The sequence below is a fragment of the Ranitomeya imitator genome, chromosome 3 (genome assembly GCF_032444005.1).
Source record: "Ranitomeya imitator isolate aRanImi1 chromosome 3, aRanImi1.pri, whole genome shotgun sequence".
In the NCBI taxonomy this organism is placed as follows: domain Eukaryota; kingdom Metazoa; phylum Chordata; class Amphibia; order Anura; family Dendrobatidae; genus Ranitomeya; species Ranitomeya imitator.
Window position 1 is genome coordinate 176,158,422 of NC_091284.1, and position 13,271 is coordinate 176,171,692.

Sequence of the window (13,271 nt, forward strand, 5' to 3'; positions counted from 1 at the left end):
AAACATAATGCGCAGGCGCCGGAGGCAAATTCACTGCGCAGGCGCTAAGAAAAAGCGCGATCTGTGCTATTCACAGATCGCGTTTACGAAAGACAAGCCGAGAATCAGGGGGAGGAACCGCTATTTTACAACGCCCATTCGACCTGACCAACTTGACTGACAGGACAAAACGGACACTTCACAAAGGTATTTCAGCAGCATCCCGGGGGAATAAAGGCACCAAAAGGACACTAATGTAAAGCCCAGCTCTGCCCCTATTTCACACTATTTATATCTCATCTTTCAAAAACGGGGGTGACAGGTTCCCTTTAAATTGTCATTAGTTTTTCTTTCTTCAGAAAAAAAAACATTTTTTTTTGCCAACTTGATCACTGTCAAATGGCACAAAACTGGCTATTTAATAGAGTGGTTTTCTGTAGACTTCAATATTAGAAAATGGGTCCGGTTTTTATTTTATTTTTTTTAAGCCAAAGTTGTGTGCACAACTTTTTTCTTAATGGATTGCTACTGGATCAGTTCTAATTGATTAATGGACATGTGAACATAGCCTCACATTTTCAATGGTATGGAGTTTTTCTTATCTTTAGAAAATCTTCTTTGACTTTAATTTATTGTAACAATTTTTCCTTTTGTTCTTTTTACGATTGGATTATAAATTCGCGTTACTACTTTAGGTTCTACTTGACCGTCCCAATTAGTACTCTGCATATACTGTAAACATCTGAATTGTAGGTTTTCCAACTGTGTTTTTTAGACCTGTATATGAACATACAAATGATCTGACATTGAAAGGGAACCACAGTCTGCATGAATAAGACAGGCTTCATTATTGCATGTATGATCATTTCATGCTGTAACACTATGGTGTTTAAAGCGCAAGTACAGCGAGTGGCGCCCCCCCCCCCCCAGATTAGTATCACCTTAACCCCTTCATGACGGAGCCCTTTTTTGTTTTTGCATTCGTTTTTCAGCCCTTTTCCCAGAGTTAGAACTATTTTATTTTTTGGACAATATAGCCATGTGAGGGTTTGTTGTTTGCAGGACAAGTTGTATTTTTGAAAGACACCATTGGTTTTAAGATATCATCTTCTTGGGCAGCACGGTGGCGCAGTGGTTAGCACAGCAGCCTTGCAGCGCTGGAGTCCTGGGTTCTAATCCCACCCAGGACAACATCTGCAAAGAGTTTGTATGTTCTCTCCGTGTTTGCGTGGGTTTCCTCCGGGTTCTCCGGTTTCCTCCCACATTCCAAAGACATACTGATAGGGATTCTAGATTGTGAGCCCCATTGGGGACAGTGATGATAATGTGTGCAAAACTGTAAAGCGCTGCGGAATATGTTAGCGCTATATAAAAATAAAGATTATTAAAAAAATAAATAAAGATTATCTACTGAAAAATGGGAAAAATTCCAAGTGCGGTGAAATTGCAATAAAAAAGTGCATTTACGCAACTGTGTGTGTATGTGTGTATATATATATATATATATATATATATATATATATATATATATATATATATATATATATATATATATATATATATATATATATATATATATACATACATATATATACACACCATGTTCACCAAATGCTGAAACTGACCTGCTATTATAATTCTCCAGGTCACTATGAGTTCAGACACCAAAAATATCTAGGTTCTTTTTTTTATCTAAGTGGTGAAAAAAATGAGACCCGTAGCATCTCCATTTTTCAGGGTCTGGGGCCGGGTAAGGGCTTATTTTTTGCGTGCCAAGCTGATGTTTCTATTGATACCATTTTGGTGTGAATGCGATCTTTTGATCGCCCCTTATTGCAATATTGCGGTGACCAATTCTGGGGTTTTGACTTTTTTTTTTTCGCTACGCCATTTACCCATCGGATTAATTCTTTTTATAGCTTGATAGGATGATTTTGAACCCAGTGATACCAAACATGTGTATGTTTGTGTTTTTTTTTTAATAGGGCGTGATTTGAACTTTTTATATATATTTTTTTAATAATTAAAAACTTTTTTTTTTATACTTTTTGCATCTTTCAATAGACACTGCAGTTGTCTGATCACCAATGTGATTTTCCCCAATGTAGAGCTTACTCTTTGCCACGTGGTTTTTTTTTTTGCCTTCTTCTGGATCAACATGTTAGGGCATGTTAGGTTAGGCTATGGGTTGAACTAGATGGACTTAGTCTTCCTTCAACCTTAATAATTATGTAACTATGTAACCTCTGCTATACACAGGCGATGGTCAGATCGCCTGTGTGTAGCAGAAATGCTCACTTGCTATGAGTGCCGACGCGGTGGCCGGCGCTCATAGCAGTCCAGCTATGACAACAATAGAGGTCTGCTGGAGACGTCTGGTTGTCATGCTGACCCATCAGTGACCCGGGGGTCACTGATGGGTGGGATTTCCCGTGCACTTCCTGGAAGCGCGAGTTAAATGCTGCTGTGAGAAATTGATAGCGGCATTTAACTAGTTAACAGCCGTGGGTGGATCGGGATTCCACCCGCCGCTGCTGTGCCAGGAAATATGTGGGCTCAGCGCCGGAGCCTACATCAAAGGAGGAGACACGACATGCACTGTACTAGTAGGCTCATGTCGTGAAGGGGTTTAAATGTTCCCTGCCCCTAGTAATAAAGTTACCAGCTGCGTCTGCTGCTGCTCCCTGTGCCGCTCCAGTCTTGATCTACCATCTTGTGACCACAGGTTCTGACTGACCATAAGTCAGAGGTAACAGTCGCAAGATCTCACAGCCTCATTCTTGCTGTCAGACTTACACTGAGATGTAACCTCCGGTTCGCCCGGCAAACACTGGAGTCCGCAAGTCACAAACTGAAGAAGACCGGAGCTGTGCCGAGAATAGAAGACGAGAGTGGCTAAGTATAACACTAGGGGCAGGAAACTTCCATTTGTGACATCAGTCCAGTGTTCAAATAAAAAACAAACAAATGCTTGCGTGGTGGCTTGTGAGAACTTGATTTAATAGGTGTCAGGGAAGGGTTGAACAGGACAACCACTCACCCATCAGTTTCTTCACTCCCAACTCCTCATGATTGACAGGTCTCTTCTTTTATATGTATTGGTAGAGACCTGTCACTTTAGCAGAGTAGGGCAGGGAAAGAGGCCAAGACACTGCAATGTGCTGTTACTGGGCATACTTGTCACCTCATCCCCTTGGCGCCCTTTAATGTTTCGTCTAAAATACCGCAGCATTACAGAGTAAAACTTAATTTTACAATAATTGTGCCAGTTTCTTGTTCATGCTGCTCGTGGCTCTGCAACTGGAATTGTATGTTAGCATTATGCAAGTAACCTCTTTCTCATATTTTTTTTTTTTTGTATTTGAAGGGTTGGTTAGTAGACCTCATAAATAAATTTGGCACGTTAAACGGGTTCCAGTTACTGCATGATCGTTTTATGAATGGCTCCGCATTGAATGTTCAAATCATTGCAGCTCTCATAAAGTAAGTTACCTCCGTATCTATCCTTTCTATGTTGAAGCAAGCCATATGAATTAATGGTGTTACACAGGCAATATCTACTTTACATAGCTGAATAAGATATCACCTAATAATCTTGTTGCTTATGTTTTTTCTCCTCCATGCTTGTTAATTTAAAGGGGTTGTCCAGGCTTAAACCAGGAGTCTGCAGTCTCTCTACATGACTGCAAACTGTTGAATCTGGACAGCATGTTGTGTGCACATTATTGGTTTCCCTGGTATTGCATTTCTCATGTGACCGCATGTATGGGATTTGCTTAGCTATGGTCATGTGTCTGTTAGGTGCATTTGGCTTTTTTCAATAGAAAGTGAATTGAGAGAAGCCAGATTAGACTTGGTGTGAGTAAAGGTATGCAAAGCGCTGCCCTGGCTGTCCTAAGCCTGGTAAACCATTTTTTTAAAAGCATTATGCCATAGTTTTGTTTTGTTTTTTGTTTTTTTGCTTTTTATTGCACTGCTGCAGTGGTACTTTAAATGTAAGTCTCCTGTCTCGTACTCGCCTTCCAGCTTTTCATCTGTTCTCACTGCTTCTCCCATCAGTCTCTGGTGAAAAGTGACCTGCCTGCAGCTTGTGCATCATGGATATAACTTTTCAATAAAAGTCTGAGCGCCTCGTCTGCACCTCAAACTTGAGCTCTTGTGATGTAGCTTCTGACTTACAGCTAGTCAGAAGCGGCACTAACAAGATGGTACTGCGGCACTGAAAAAAATGCTCAAGACGCTGGAGGGTGAGCATTTGACCGGGCGCAAGGGGCTTACATTTAAAGTGCCACTCCAGTGCTGAAAAAAAAAAACCAAAATGCTGGAGTGGTGCTTTTTACTTTCAACACTGAGGAAAGGATGAACTCTTAAGGCTATGTGCACACGTTGTGGATTTGGCTGCGGATTGGCAGCAGTTTTCATTCCGGTTTACAGTACCTTGTAAACCTATGGAAAACAAAATCACAGTGCACATGTTGCGGAAAATACCACGCGGAAACGCTGCGTTGTTTATTCCGCTGCATGTTCATACTTTGTGCGGATTCCGCAGCGGTTTACCCTTGCTCCTCAATAGGAATCCGCAGGTGTAAAACCGCGTGTGGAGTCCGCACAAAAAACGCTGGAAATCCGCAAGTAATCCGCAGGTAAAACGCAGTGCATTTTACCTGCGGAATTTTCAAAAAAAGGTGCTGAAAATTCTGCACACGAATCCGCAACTTAGGCACATAGCCTGATAGTAGCTCAAAGACCACCTACTGGCTGTCAATTGTCAGTAAATATTTACAGTCCCTATGAAATAAAAAATCTGTAGCATCTCTGCTTAGAACTGTTATTTTTCCTTTTTTATTCCTACTGGAATGACCACTTAATAAATATTTGTGTGTTCACCATTCCATTTTTGTTAAAGCATTTAAAAATCTGAGCTTAAATTACTGCAGGCCTCTACCGCACATCAGAAGCAGAATCCTGACAGTGTGCCATTTATACAGTGCCTGGATTCTGCGCTATTGCCAACTCCAACTGTCATCATGTGACTGCAAGGATGCAATGTACATACTAGTAGTCCCGTTACGTCCGACCCAGCAATACATTTTTACTTAAGACAGCACATGTCATTAAATGCAATCAACTGAAGGAGCTCTGTGGGAATCGGGCTAATATTTCTCATAATGTCTCACATAATGAGCAGGGAAGTCTGGAATACAGCTGAGCCTGCATGGAGCGACAGTGCATAAAGTTTCAAAGCGCTATGTCCTCAAGTTTTTGTGTTTTTTTTTTTTTAATATATATGTGCAATACTATATATTCAACATTTTAGCAATATTTGGTTTGCAAGCATGAATCTTGGAGACCGGACATGCAATAATTTATTTGACAAAATTAAATAAGCTTGCTGCTCCATACTCTTATCAGTGTTTAATTTGCTCTTTAGCTTTAAGATCATTTTACACTAATTATGCAATTTATGTACTATATATTTGATGTCTGTGGAGCATCACTTCCAGTTTCTGCAATATTCACTCTTGCTTTTAACATTTCTTGGTTACATCTTTAATGTTCGTATTTCTAAAAAATGTTAAAATTTGAGTGTTTTCAGTGGTTAATACCTTTTTAATGGCTAACTGAAAAAATGGGAACAAAGTTCAAGCTTTCGAGACTACTCATGACTCTTCATCAAATATAGACTAATACAGAATCTGAAGAGTCACATTTATGAATAAGAGGACACATGAATAATAGATAAGACAAATGACGTGAAGCAGAACGATCAATGTGGGACAGGGAGAAAACAGTTGAGGGGATAAATATTGGAAAAGTTCATAGATAAGGAGTGTGAAAGTTTTATTGTCCTGTAATTGAGGTCTGGTTGGGCTGCGAAGCCCCCCACTAGGTCTGAGGAGCACATTCCTTGATATAAAAAGACATAAATCCATGCAACACATTCATTCCTGTACTGAGTGTGTCAAAGGTTATCATAAGTTTATACTCCCCAAATTTTTATGTCCCTCTGAGATTTGAAGTTGCCTTTTAATACAAGTAATTTCATGTCCATGATCCTGTGATCAGGGATCTAAAAATGATTGGCCACAGGTAGTTTTTTTTTTTTGTTTTTTTGTTTTAATTGTGTGGCTGTGAAAATTCATCAGTGTTCTTATCTTTTGCCCTTTCTCCCTTACATGCAGACCCACAGCTGGACATTTGGTACATATTTAGTACATTACATTAGATGTGATGCAGCTGAAAGTACCTGAGATCTTGTAGTCCTGATATGAGGTGGGGAGCTTAATCTTGTCCGTGGTTATTATAAATGCACAGGTTTTACATTTTTTTTCTAGTTGCAAGGAACACTATCCGGAGCTGTTGAATCAGACAGGGAACTTCTGACTGACGCTTTTGTGTTTTAGGCAGCACCCCAAATAGAAGAAGTGGGAGATCTGGAAATATAGATTGTAATCTGGCATCTTTTTGTAGTAAAGGTTGTAGTTTCCATGCAGCTACCCTTATCACCTCCAGACTTGAATTGTAGGTGACTACTAGAGGCGCTCACTTGTTTTCTTGCTTAGTTTCATAATGTAGATGATTCCTTGATATTCTAGTGGCTCTTGCAATCTGGTTTTCAATTGTTCTTGAATGTTAACCCTGGCTCAGTAGTTTTTATGAGACCACTAAGGTGTTTCTCTGTCCATTGGGTTGCAACATATCCGATTGTATCTGATAGATTGGCTGTAGACAACAGTTTGTTTTGAATGGAAAATGACCCATTTAATGTGTGTTGGACGGTGTATTGACTTCTGGTACAGGTTTAGTTGAGTGTCAAGTTGATGGTGGGATGAAATTGATTAAAGTGTTCATAAAACGTCTTTAGCTGTTGCTCAGACTCTGTTCTGAAGATGAAAATATCATTAGTGTAACAGTAGTAGGTCAGAGACTTGATGGGACAAGAGGACGAGCAGTCACTTTCAAGAATAGCCATGAAAACATTTGCGTAGTGTGGAGCAATTTTACTTCCCATTACTGTGCCAGTTTCCTGTAGATATGTTATCAAATTCAAAGTAATTGTGGGTGAGAATGAATTTTGTAACTTTCACCACATTCAGGACACGACTGACCTATTGAATAATCTAGCAGCAATAGGTCCTCTACCAGAAGGAACCATCCTGGCCACTATGGATGTTGAATTTTTGTACTCTAATATCCCACACCAGGATGGATTCAATGCCTGCAAATTCTTCATGGAAGAATCAGGAATTGATGCTGATTCTGTGGTGAAACTTACAGAATTCATTACAGAAATGGGAAGTAAAATTGCTCCACGGTACGCAAATCTTTTCATGGCCAAGCTTGAAAGTGACTACTTGTTCTCTTGTCCCATCAGGCCTCTGGCCTACTTCCGTTAGACTGATGATATTTTAGTCATCTGGACAACAGAGTATGAGCAACACCTAAAGACGTTCCATGAACACTTTAATCAGTTTTATCCAACTATCATCTTAACACTCAACTATTCATGTACTGAAATTAACTTTTTGAACACTATCATTATCTGCAGAACAATGAAAGAGACATCCCTGTACAGAAGCAAATTGACCATCCAACATATCTAAAATGGAAGTTAAAGAAACCAAACAACCTGAATAATTTGGAACCCTAGAGCAATAGAAAACCAAAACAGAAAAAAACAAGGATCCCTAAAAAATAACCTTTAATCACAATAGTTAAAAATAGAGGACTTTATATAACACATATGATAAAAAAAGTACAGAATGTACCTACAGAACCCTGTAATGGACTACAATGAATCCTGCCTGTCAGTGGAGGTTGGCACCCTAATTTTCTGTGGTAGGCGCCCCCACTCCTCGACGGCTCACCCTTTTAAATCCCTAGAAAAACCCTGTGATACAGAAAACCTGGTGAGCCCTAAAGTCCAGTCCTATACTGATGACTACCTGACAGTGGAGGTTGGCACCCTAATTTTCTGCGGTAGGCGCCCCCACTCCTCGGCGGCTGACCCTAGGGTCCCTATAATAGGGATAGACAAAAGATGATGCACCAAACACACCTCCAATACCCGTGAAAAAAAACACAAAAAAATGAAAGACAAAAAAATAAAAAACACACAAAGAAAATCGATTGCTTATCACAGCTAATATGTAGCAGTATATGGTGGGTATAGCATAATAATATATGCCACCACAAAGATAACTCTATAGATAAATGGGTATAATGGAGTGTCAAGATATAATATGTCCAAAGCAAATAATCCTGACCAGAATATGTATGATGACAAATGTGTATTAATCACACAGTACCCGTCTCTTTACAATGTTCAATGAGAGACAAGTGCTCAATATTGACAAGATAGCCTTACAGAACACACTGGATCAATGTGCAACATATATATACCAGTGGAAAGGCAACATATTGTTCATCATAAAAAAAAAAACACCAAAAAACAGGCAAAGATGCTTACCTGTCTATATAGGCCTCAATACAAATGCACAAGCAGGGTGCAGCGGACCCAAACAAAATAGCAAGTGCACAGGTGCAATACCTAATGAAACTGCCAGCCTTCAATAAGGGTTTGGCCGTGTTGTACACCAATGCACTAAGATAAAATACTCTGTATGTGGCGTGTTCACACAAGGAATACAAAGTGTCTGGCTACAGCCTATTAATGATGCCATATGGCGGGCTGCCCAGTGCTAAAATGCATCCCGTGCGAACAGAGGCCACAGTGTACAGAACAATTTGGGCCCAGCTGCACCCTGCTATTTTGTTTGGGTCCGCTGCACCCTGCTTGTGCATTTGTATTGAGGCCTATTTAGACAGGTAAGCATCTTTGCCTGTTTTTTGGTGTTTTTTCTTGAATGTGTCCTTTTTTGGTGTTTAACATATTGTTCATCATAACAGGACATATACTCCTAAAAACATGGATCCACCAGGTGAATAAATGGATATCCAAGACAAACCAGTAATTTAAAGCATGACTTCACCTCTTTTGTAATCCTGAAGGTACTTGAACACAATCGTTCTAGCCAGATAGACCGTACGCTTCAAAATGTGTCACTGTTGTACTTATCTATTTGTTGAGGTGTATTGTGGTATTTCCAAGTAGACCCAGAGATTCATGTGGAGAAATGGATGTCATCCTGACCATAGTCTGTCAGTAAGTCCCCAGGTAATGCCCGACGCGTTTCCCCCCCATTGGGGATAACAGGGGTTCATCAGGGGTTAGGCAGCTACACAAAAGCTCCTGTATCTTTTGTCTTGGATATCCATTTATTCACCTGGTGGATCCATGTTTTTAGGAGTATATGTCCTGTTATGATGAACAATATGTTGCCTTTCCACTGGTATATATATGTTGCACATTGATCCAGTGTGTTCTGTAAGGCTATCTTGTCAATATTGAGCACTTGTCTCTCATTGAACATTGTAAAGAGACGGGTACTGTGTGATTTAATACACATTTGTCATCATACATATTCTGGTCAGGATTATTTGATTTGGACAAATTATATCTTGACACTCCATTATACCCATTTATCTATAGAGTTATCTTTGTGGTGGCATATATTATTATGCTATACCCACCATATACTGCTACATATTAGCTGTGATAAGCAATCGATTTTCTTTGTGTTTTTTTTTAATTTTTTTGTCTTTCATTTTTTTGTTTTTTTTCACGGGTATTGGAGGTGTGTTTGGGACATCATCTTCTGTCTATCCCTATTATAGGGACTATTAGGGACCCTAGGGTCAGCCGCCGAGGAGTGGGGGCGCCTACCGCAGAAAATTAGGGTGCCAACCTCCACTGTCAGGTAGTCATCTGTATAGGACTGGACTTTAGGGCTCACCAGGTTTCCTGTATCACAGGCTTTTTCTAGGGATTTAAAAGGGTGAGCCGTCGAGGAGTGGGGGCGCCTACCACAGAAAATTAGGGTGCCAACCTCCACTGACAGGCAGGATTCATTGTAGTCCATTACAGGGTTCTGTAGGTACATTCTGTACTTTTTTATCATATGTGTTATATAAAGTCCTCTATTTTTAACTATTGTGATTAAAGGTTATTTTTTAGGGATCCTTGTTTTTTTCTGTTTTGGTTTTCTCTTAAATGGGAGTTACCATCCAAAACAGTCTACAGCCAAGCCATCTGATGCAATTGGCTATGTTCCAACCCAATGGACAGACACAAACACCTTGGTGGCTTCAGAAAAACTTAATTTTTTTTAACCAGAGCTACCATCCAAGAAAACATTAAAACCAGGGTCTCCATAAAATCAAGGAATCGTCTACTAAAGTAAACAAGAAGGCAACTGGATGCCTCTAGTAATCGCCTAGAATCCAAATATGGAGGTGCTAAGGGGAGCTGCACAGACATTACAACCTTTATTACAAAAATGCCCGACTGCAATCTATTTCCAGATCCCCCACTTTTGTGTTTTATGCACCTCCCAAATCTAAGAAACATCATTGTCAGAAGCTCCCAGTCCTCTCCAACAGCTACAGGAACCTTTTTGTGCAACCAGAAAAAATGTAAAACCTGTCCCTTTATAATGGCCGGGAACTTTAGCTTGGCAGTGAACTCACACCAGGACTACAAGATCTCAGGTACTTTGAGCTGCATCACATCTAATGTAGTGTTCTTAAAGCAAATCTGTCAGCAGGATTTTGCGAAGTAAACTACAGGAATTGTCAAGTTGTCAGGGTTAAACTCATTAAAATGATACCAGGAGTGAAGAAATCCATCTTGTAGTTCTTGCGTGATCCGTGTTAGAAGTTTTCAGTTAATGAGGCCCATGCACTGGGGCGGGACTGTAGGCAATCTGATCTTCCTGTTCTAAGTCAGAGAAACCAAGGAAAGACCTGCCCACAGGCTACCCCTAAGGCTATGTGCACACGTCCGGAATTGCCGCGGAAATTTCCGTGGCATTTCCAGAACTCCCTGCCACGGGAAAAATGCATGCAGAATTGGCATGCGTTTTCCCGCTAAACACTAGCGTTTTGCAAGCGTAATTAGCTTGCAGAATGCTATCGTTTTCCAAGCGATATGTAGCATCGCTTGGAAAACTGATTGACAGGTTGGTCACACTTGTCAAACAGTGTTTGACAAGTGTGACCAACTTTTTACTATTGATGCTGCCTATGCAGCATCAATAGTAAAAAGATCTAATGTTAAAAATAATTTAAAAAAAAAAAAAAAATCATGCTATTCTCACCTTCCGGCAGTCTTCCCGCTCCTCGCGATGCTCTCGTTCCCAGGAATGCCTTGCAGCAATGACCCCAGATGACGCAGCGGTATATGGTTCCCAGTTCTCCTCTCCTCCACCCTGGGTACCAACCGCACATGATCCGCTTACTTCCCGCATGGTGGGCATAGCCCCATGCAGAAAGTGAGCGGATCAATGCATTCTTGTGTGTGGAATCCCAGCGATTCCACACAAAGAATGAACATGCTATGTTTTTTTTTTTCCGGAATGCAATTCCGCCGCGGAAAAAAACGCAGCATGTGCACAAAAATTACGGATTGTATTCTAATAGGATGCTTAATGTATGCGTTTTTATCGCGTTTTTATAGCAAATTCCTTAACGTCTGCACACAGCCTAATCCTGGGCTCTCTAATTTCCTCCCACACTAAAAAGACATGGGACAGTAATTTAAAATCATTTTTTCAGGCTGGTGTTATAAAGTATTCTAATTTACTGAGAGAATGACTTTTGGGTTTTCATTGGCTGTAAGCCATAATCATCAACATTAACAGAAATAAATACATCACTCTGTAATGACTGTGTCTAATGAGTGTCACTTTTTGTATTGAAGAACTGAAATAAATCAACTTTTTGATGATATTCTAATTTTGTGAGAAGCACCTGTATGTGAGTCTTCAGATTTTGTTATTCTCTGCCTGATGAGTCCTGACTAGTCTGGAAAGCTTGCAGTTTACCATCTTTTTGGTTAATGATTAAAGGTATCAACCACTAAGGACTCTAAAAAAAAATTTAATATTTATCTTCTGGCTAACACAGTATAAAGAAATATTTTTCCTATTTCTCAAAAAGGTATTCTCAAGTTTAGACGTTATTTGCATCCATTGGCTCATTTGGTCTTCGGAGCCTGAGCAACTACTGCTCCATTCACATGCGGCTCCCTTTTCTCGCGATTGTGAGAGATCCCAACAGTCTGCTCCATAGGGATCAGGAAGTTTATTCAATATCCCATGGTTGAGATAATTTCCAATCTTGAGACACACTCTTCAAGAAAATACACATATTTTCTACTTCTTTTAATTACCACAACTTTCTGAATGTGCTGCAGTTATAAAATGTTTTTACGCTTGTCTTTTGTAGGCCATTTGGACAGTGCTATGATTTTTTAACTCTTCACACTGTCAAGAAATACTTTCTTCCAATTATAGAAATGGTTCCTCAATTTCTAGAAAATTTAACTGATGAAGAATTGAAAAAAGAAGCAAAGAATGAAGCCAAAAATGATGCTCTCTCAATGATAATAAAATCCCTCAAAAACCTAGCTTCCCGTGTTCCAGGACAGGAAGAAACTGTCAAAAATTTAGAAATTTTTAGACTTAAAATGATACTTAGGTGAGTTGTGCATGTCTGCCTGTGACTGATTTTACAGAATATTGTTTTTCCCCCAATATTGGTGTGTATTTATTGTAAAAATAAAACAAAACCTTGCAAACTTCGCTTGGCCGCTAGGACTTTCCTGGACTCGTAGCTACTGTCCTTCTAGAAAATCCACTTTTGCATTGGCAGAACTGGACTGACTCAGACCTATTTTTTGTGTTGAAGCAACTAATGAGCCTGTACTAGGGTCCGTTGTGAAGGATGTCTGTCAATGGGATGTCTCAAGAAGTAGTCGGAGCAGTATGTGATTGCTCTGAGCCTGGAGAGATCAGTGCTAGGCAGAACAGGCAGGTAGTTGGCAACTACCGGTCTAAGTTTTTGGCCCAATGCAAAAAAATAATTGGCAAAGTCCTGTATAACCCATTTTTTAAATTGCATCAGCCTGAAATGTATAATTACTTTGATGCATTCCTTCTAAACTTGTGGTATTTTCATGCTTTAGATTAGTTTGTCTCGCGAAAGACAATTGCAGTAGCACATCATTTTATTAGATTGTATAGGTGAGGTAGCAGGGAGTCCCTCATTCGTTGCTGTGTCTTGTAGTAAAAGGGGAGATATCTCTGTAAAAATCAGCTATTGCTTTCACATTCATGGTCTGTCATGTACACTGCTCAAAAAATTAAAGGTACCGTCACACTAAGCGACGC

General features: G+C 39.9%; 1 protein-coding gene across 6 annotated transcripts in view; it reads left to right on the forward strand.

Moving 5' to 3' along the window:
• USP9X (ubiquitin specific peptidase 9 X-linked) overlaps nucleotides 1-13,271 on the forward strand; it is a 241,980-nt gene that overhangs the window by 107,736 nt on the left and 120,973 nt on the right. For all 6 annotated transcript variants that reach the window (XM_069761633.1, XM_069761629.1, XM_069761631.1 and 3 more), the window contains exons 7-8: nucleotides 3,347-3,462; nucleotides 12,328-12,579. In XM_069761633.1, coding sequence (XP_069617734.1) covers nucleotides 3,347-3,462; nucleotides 12,328-12,579 — 368 coding nt within the window. The remainder of the gene's footprint in view (nucleotides 1-3,346; nucleotides 3,463-12,327; nucleotides 12,580-13,271) is intronic.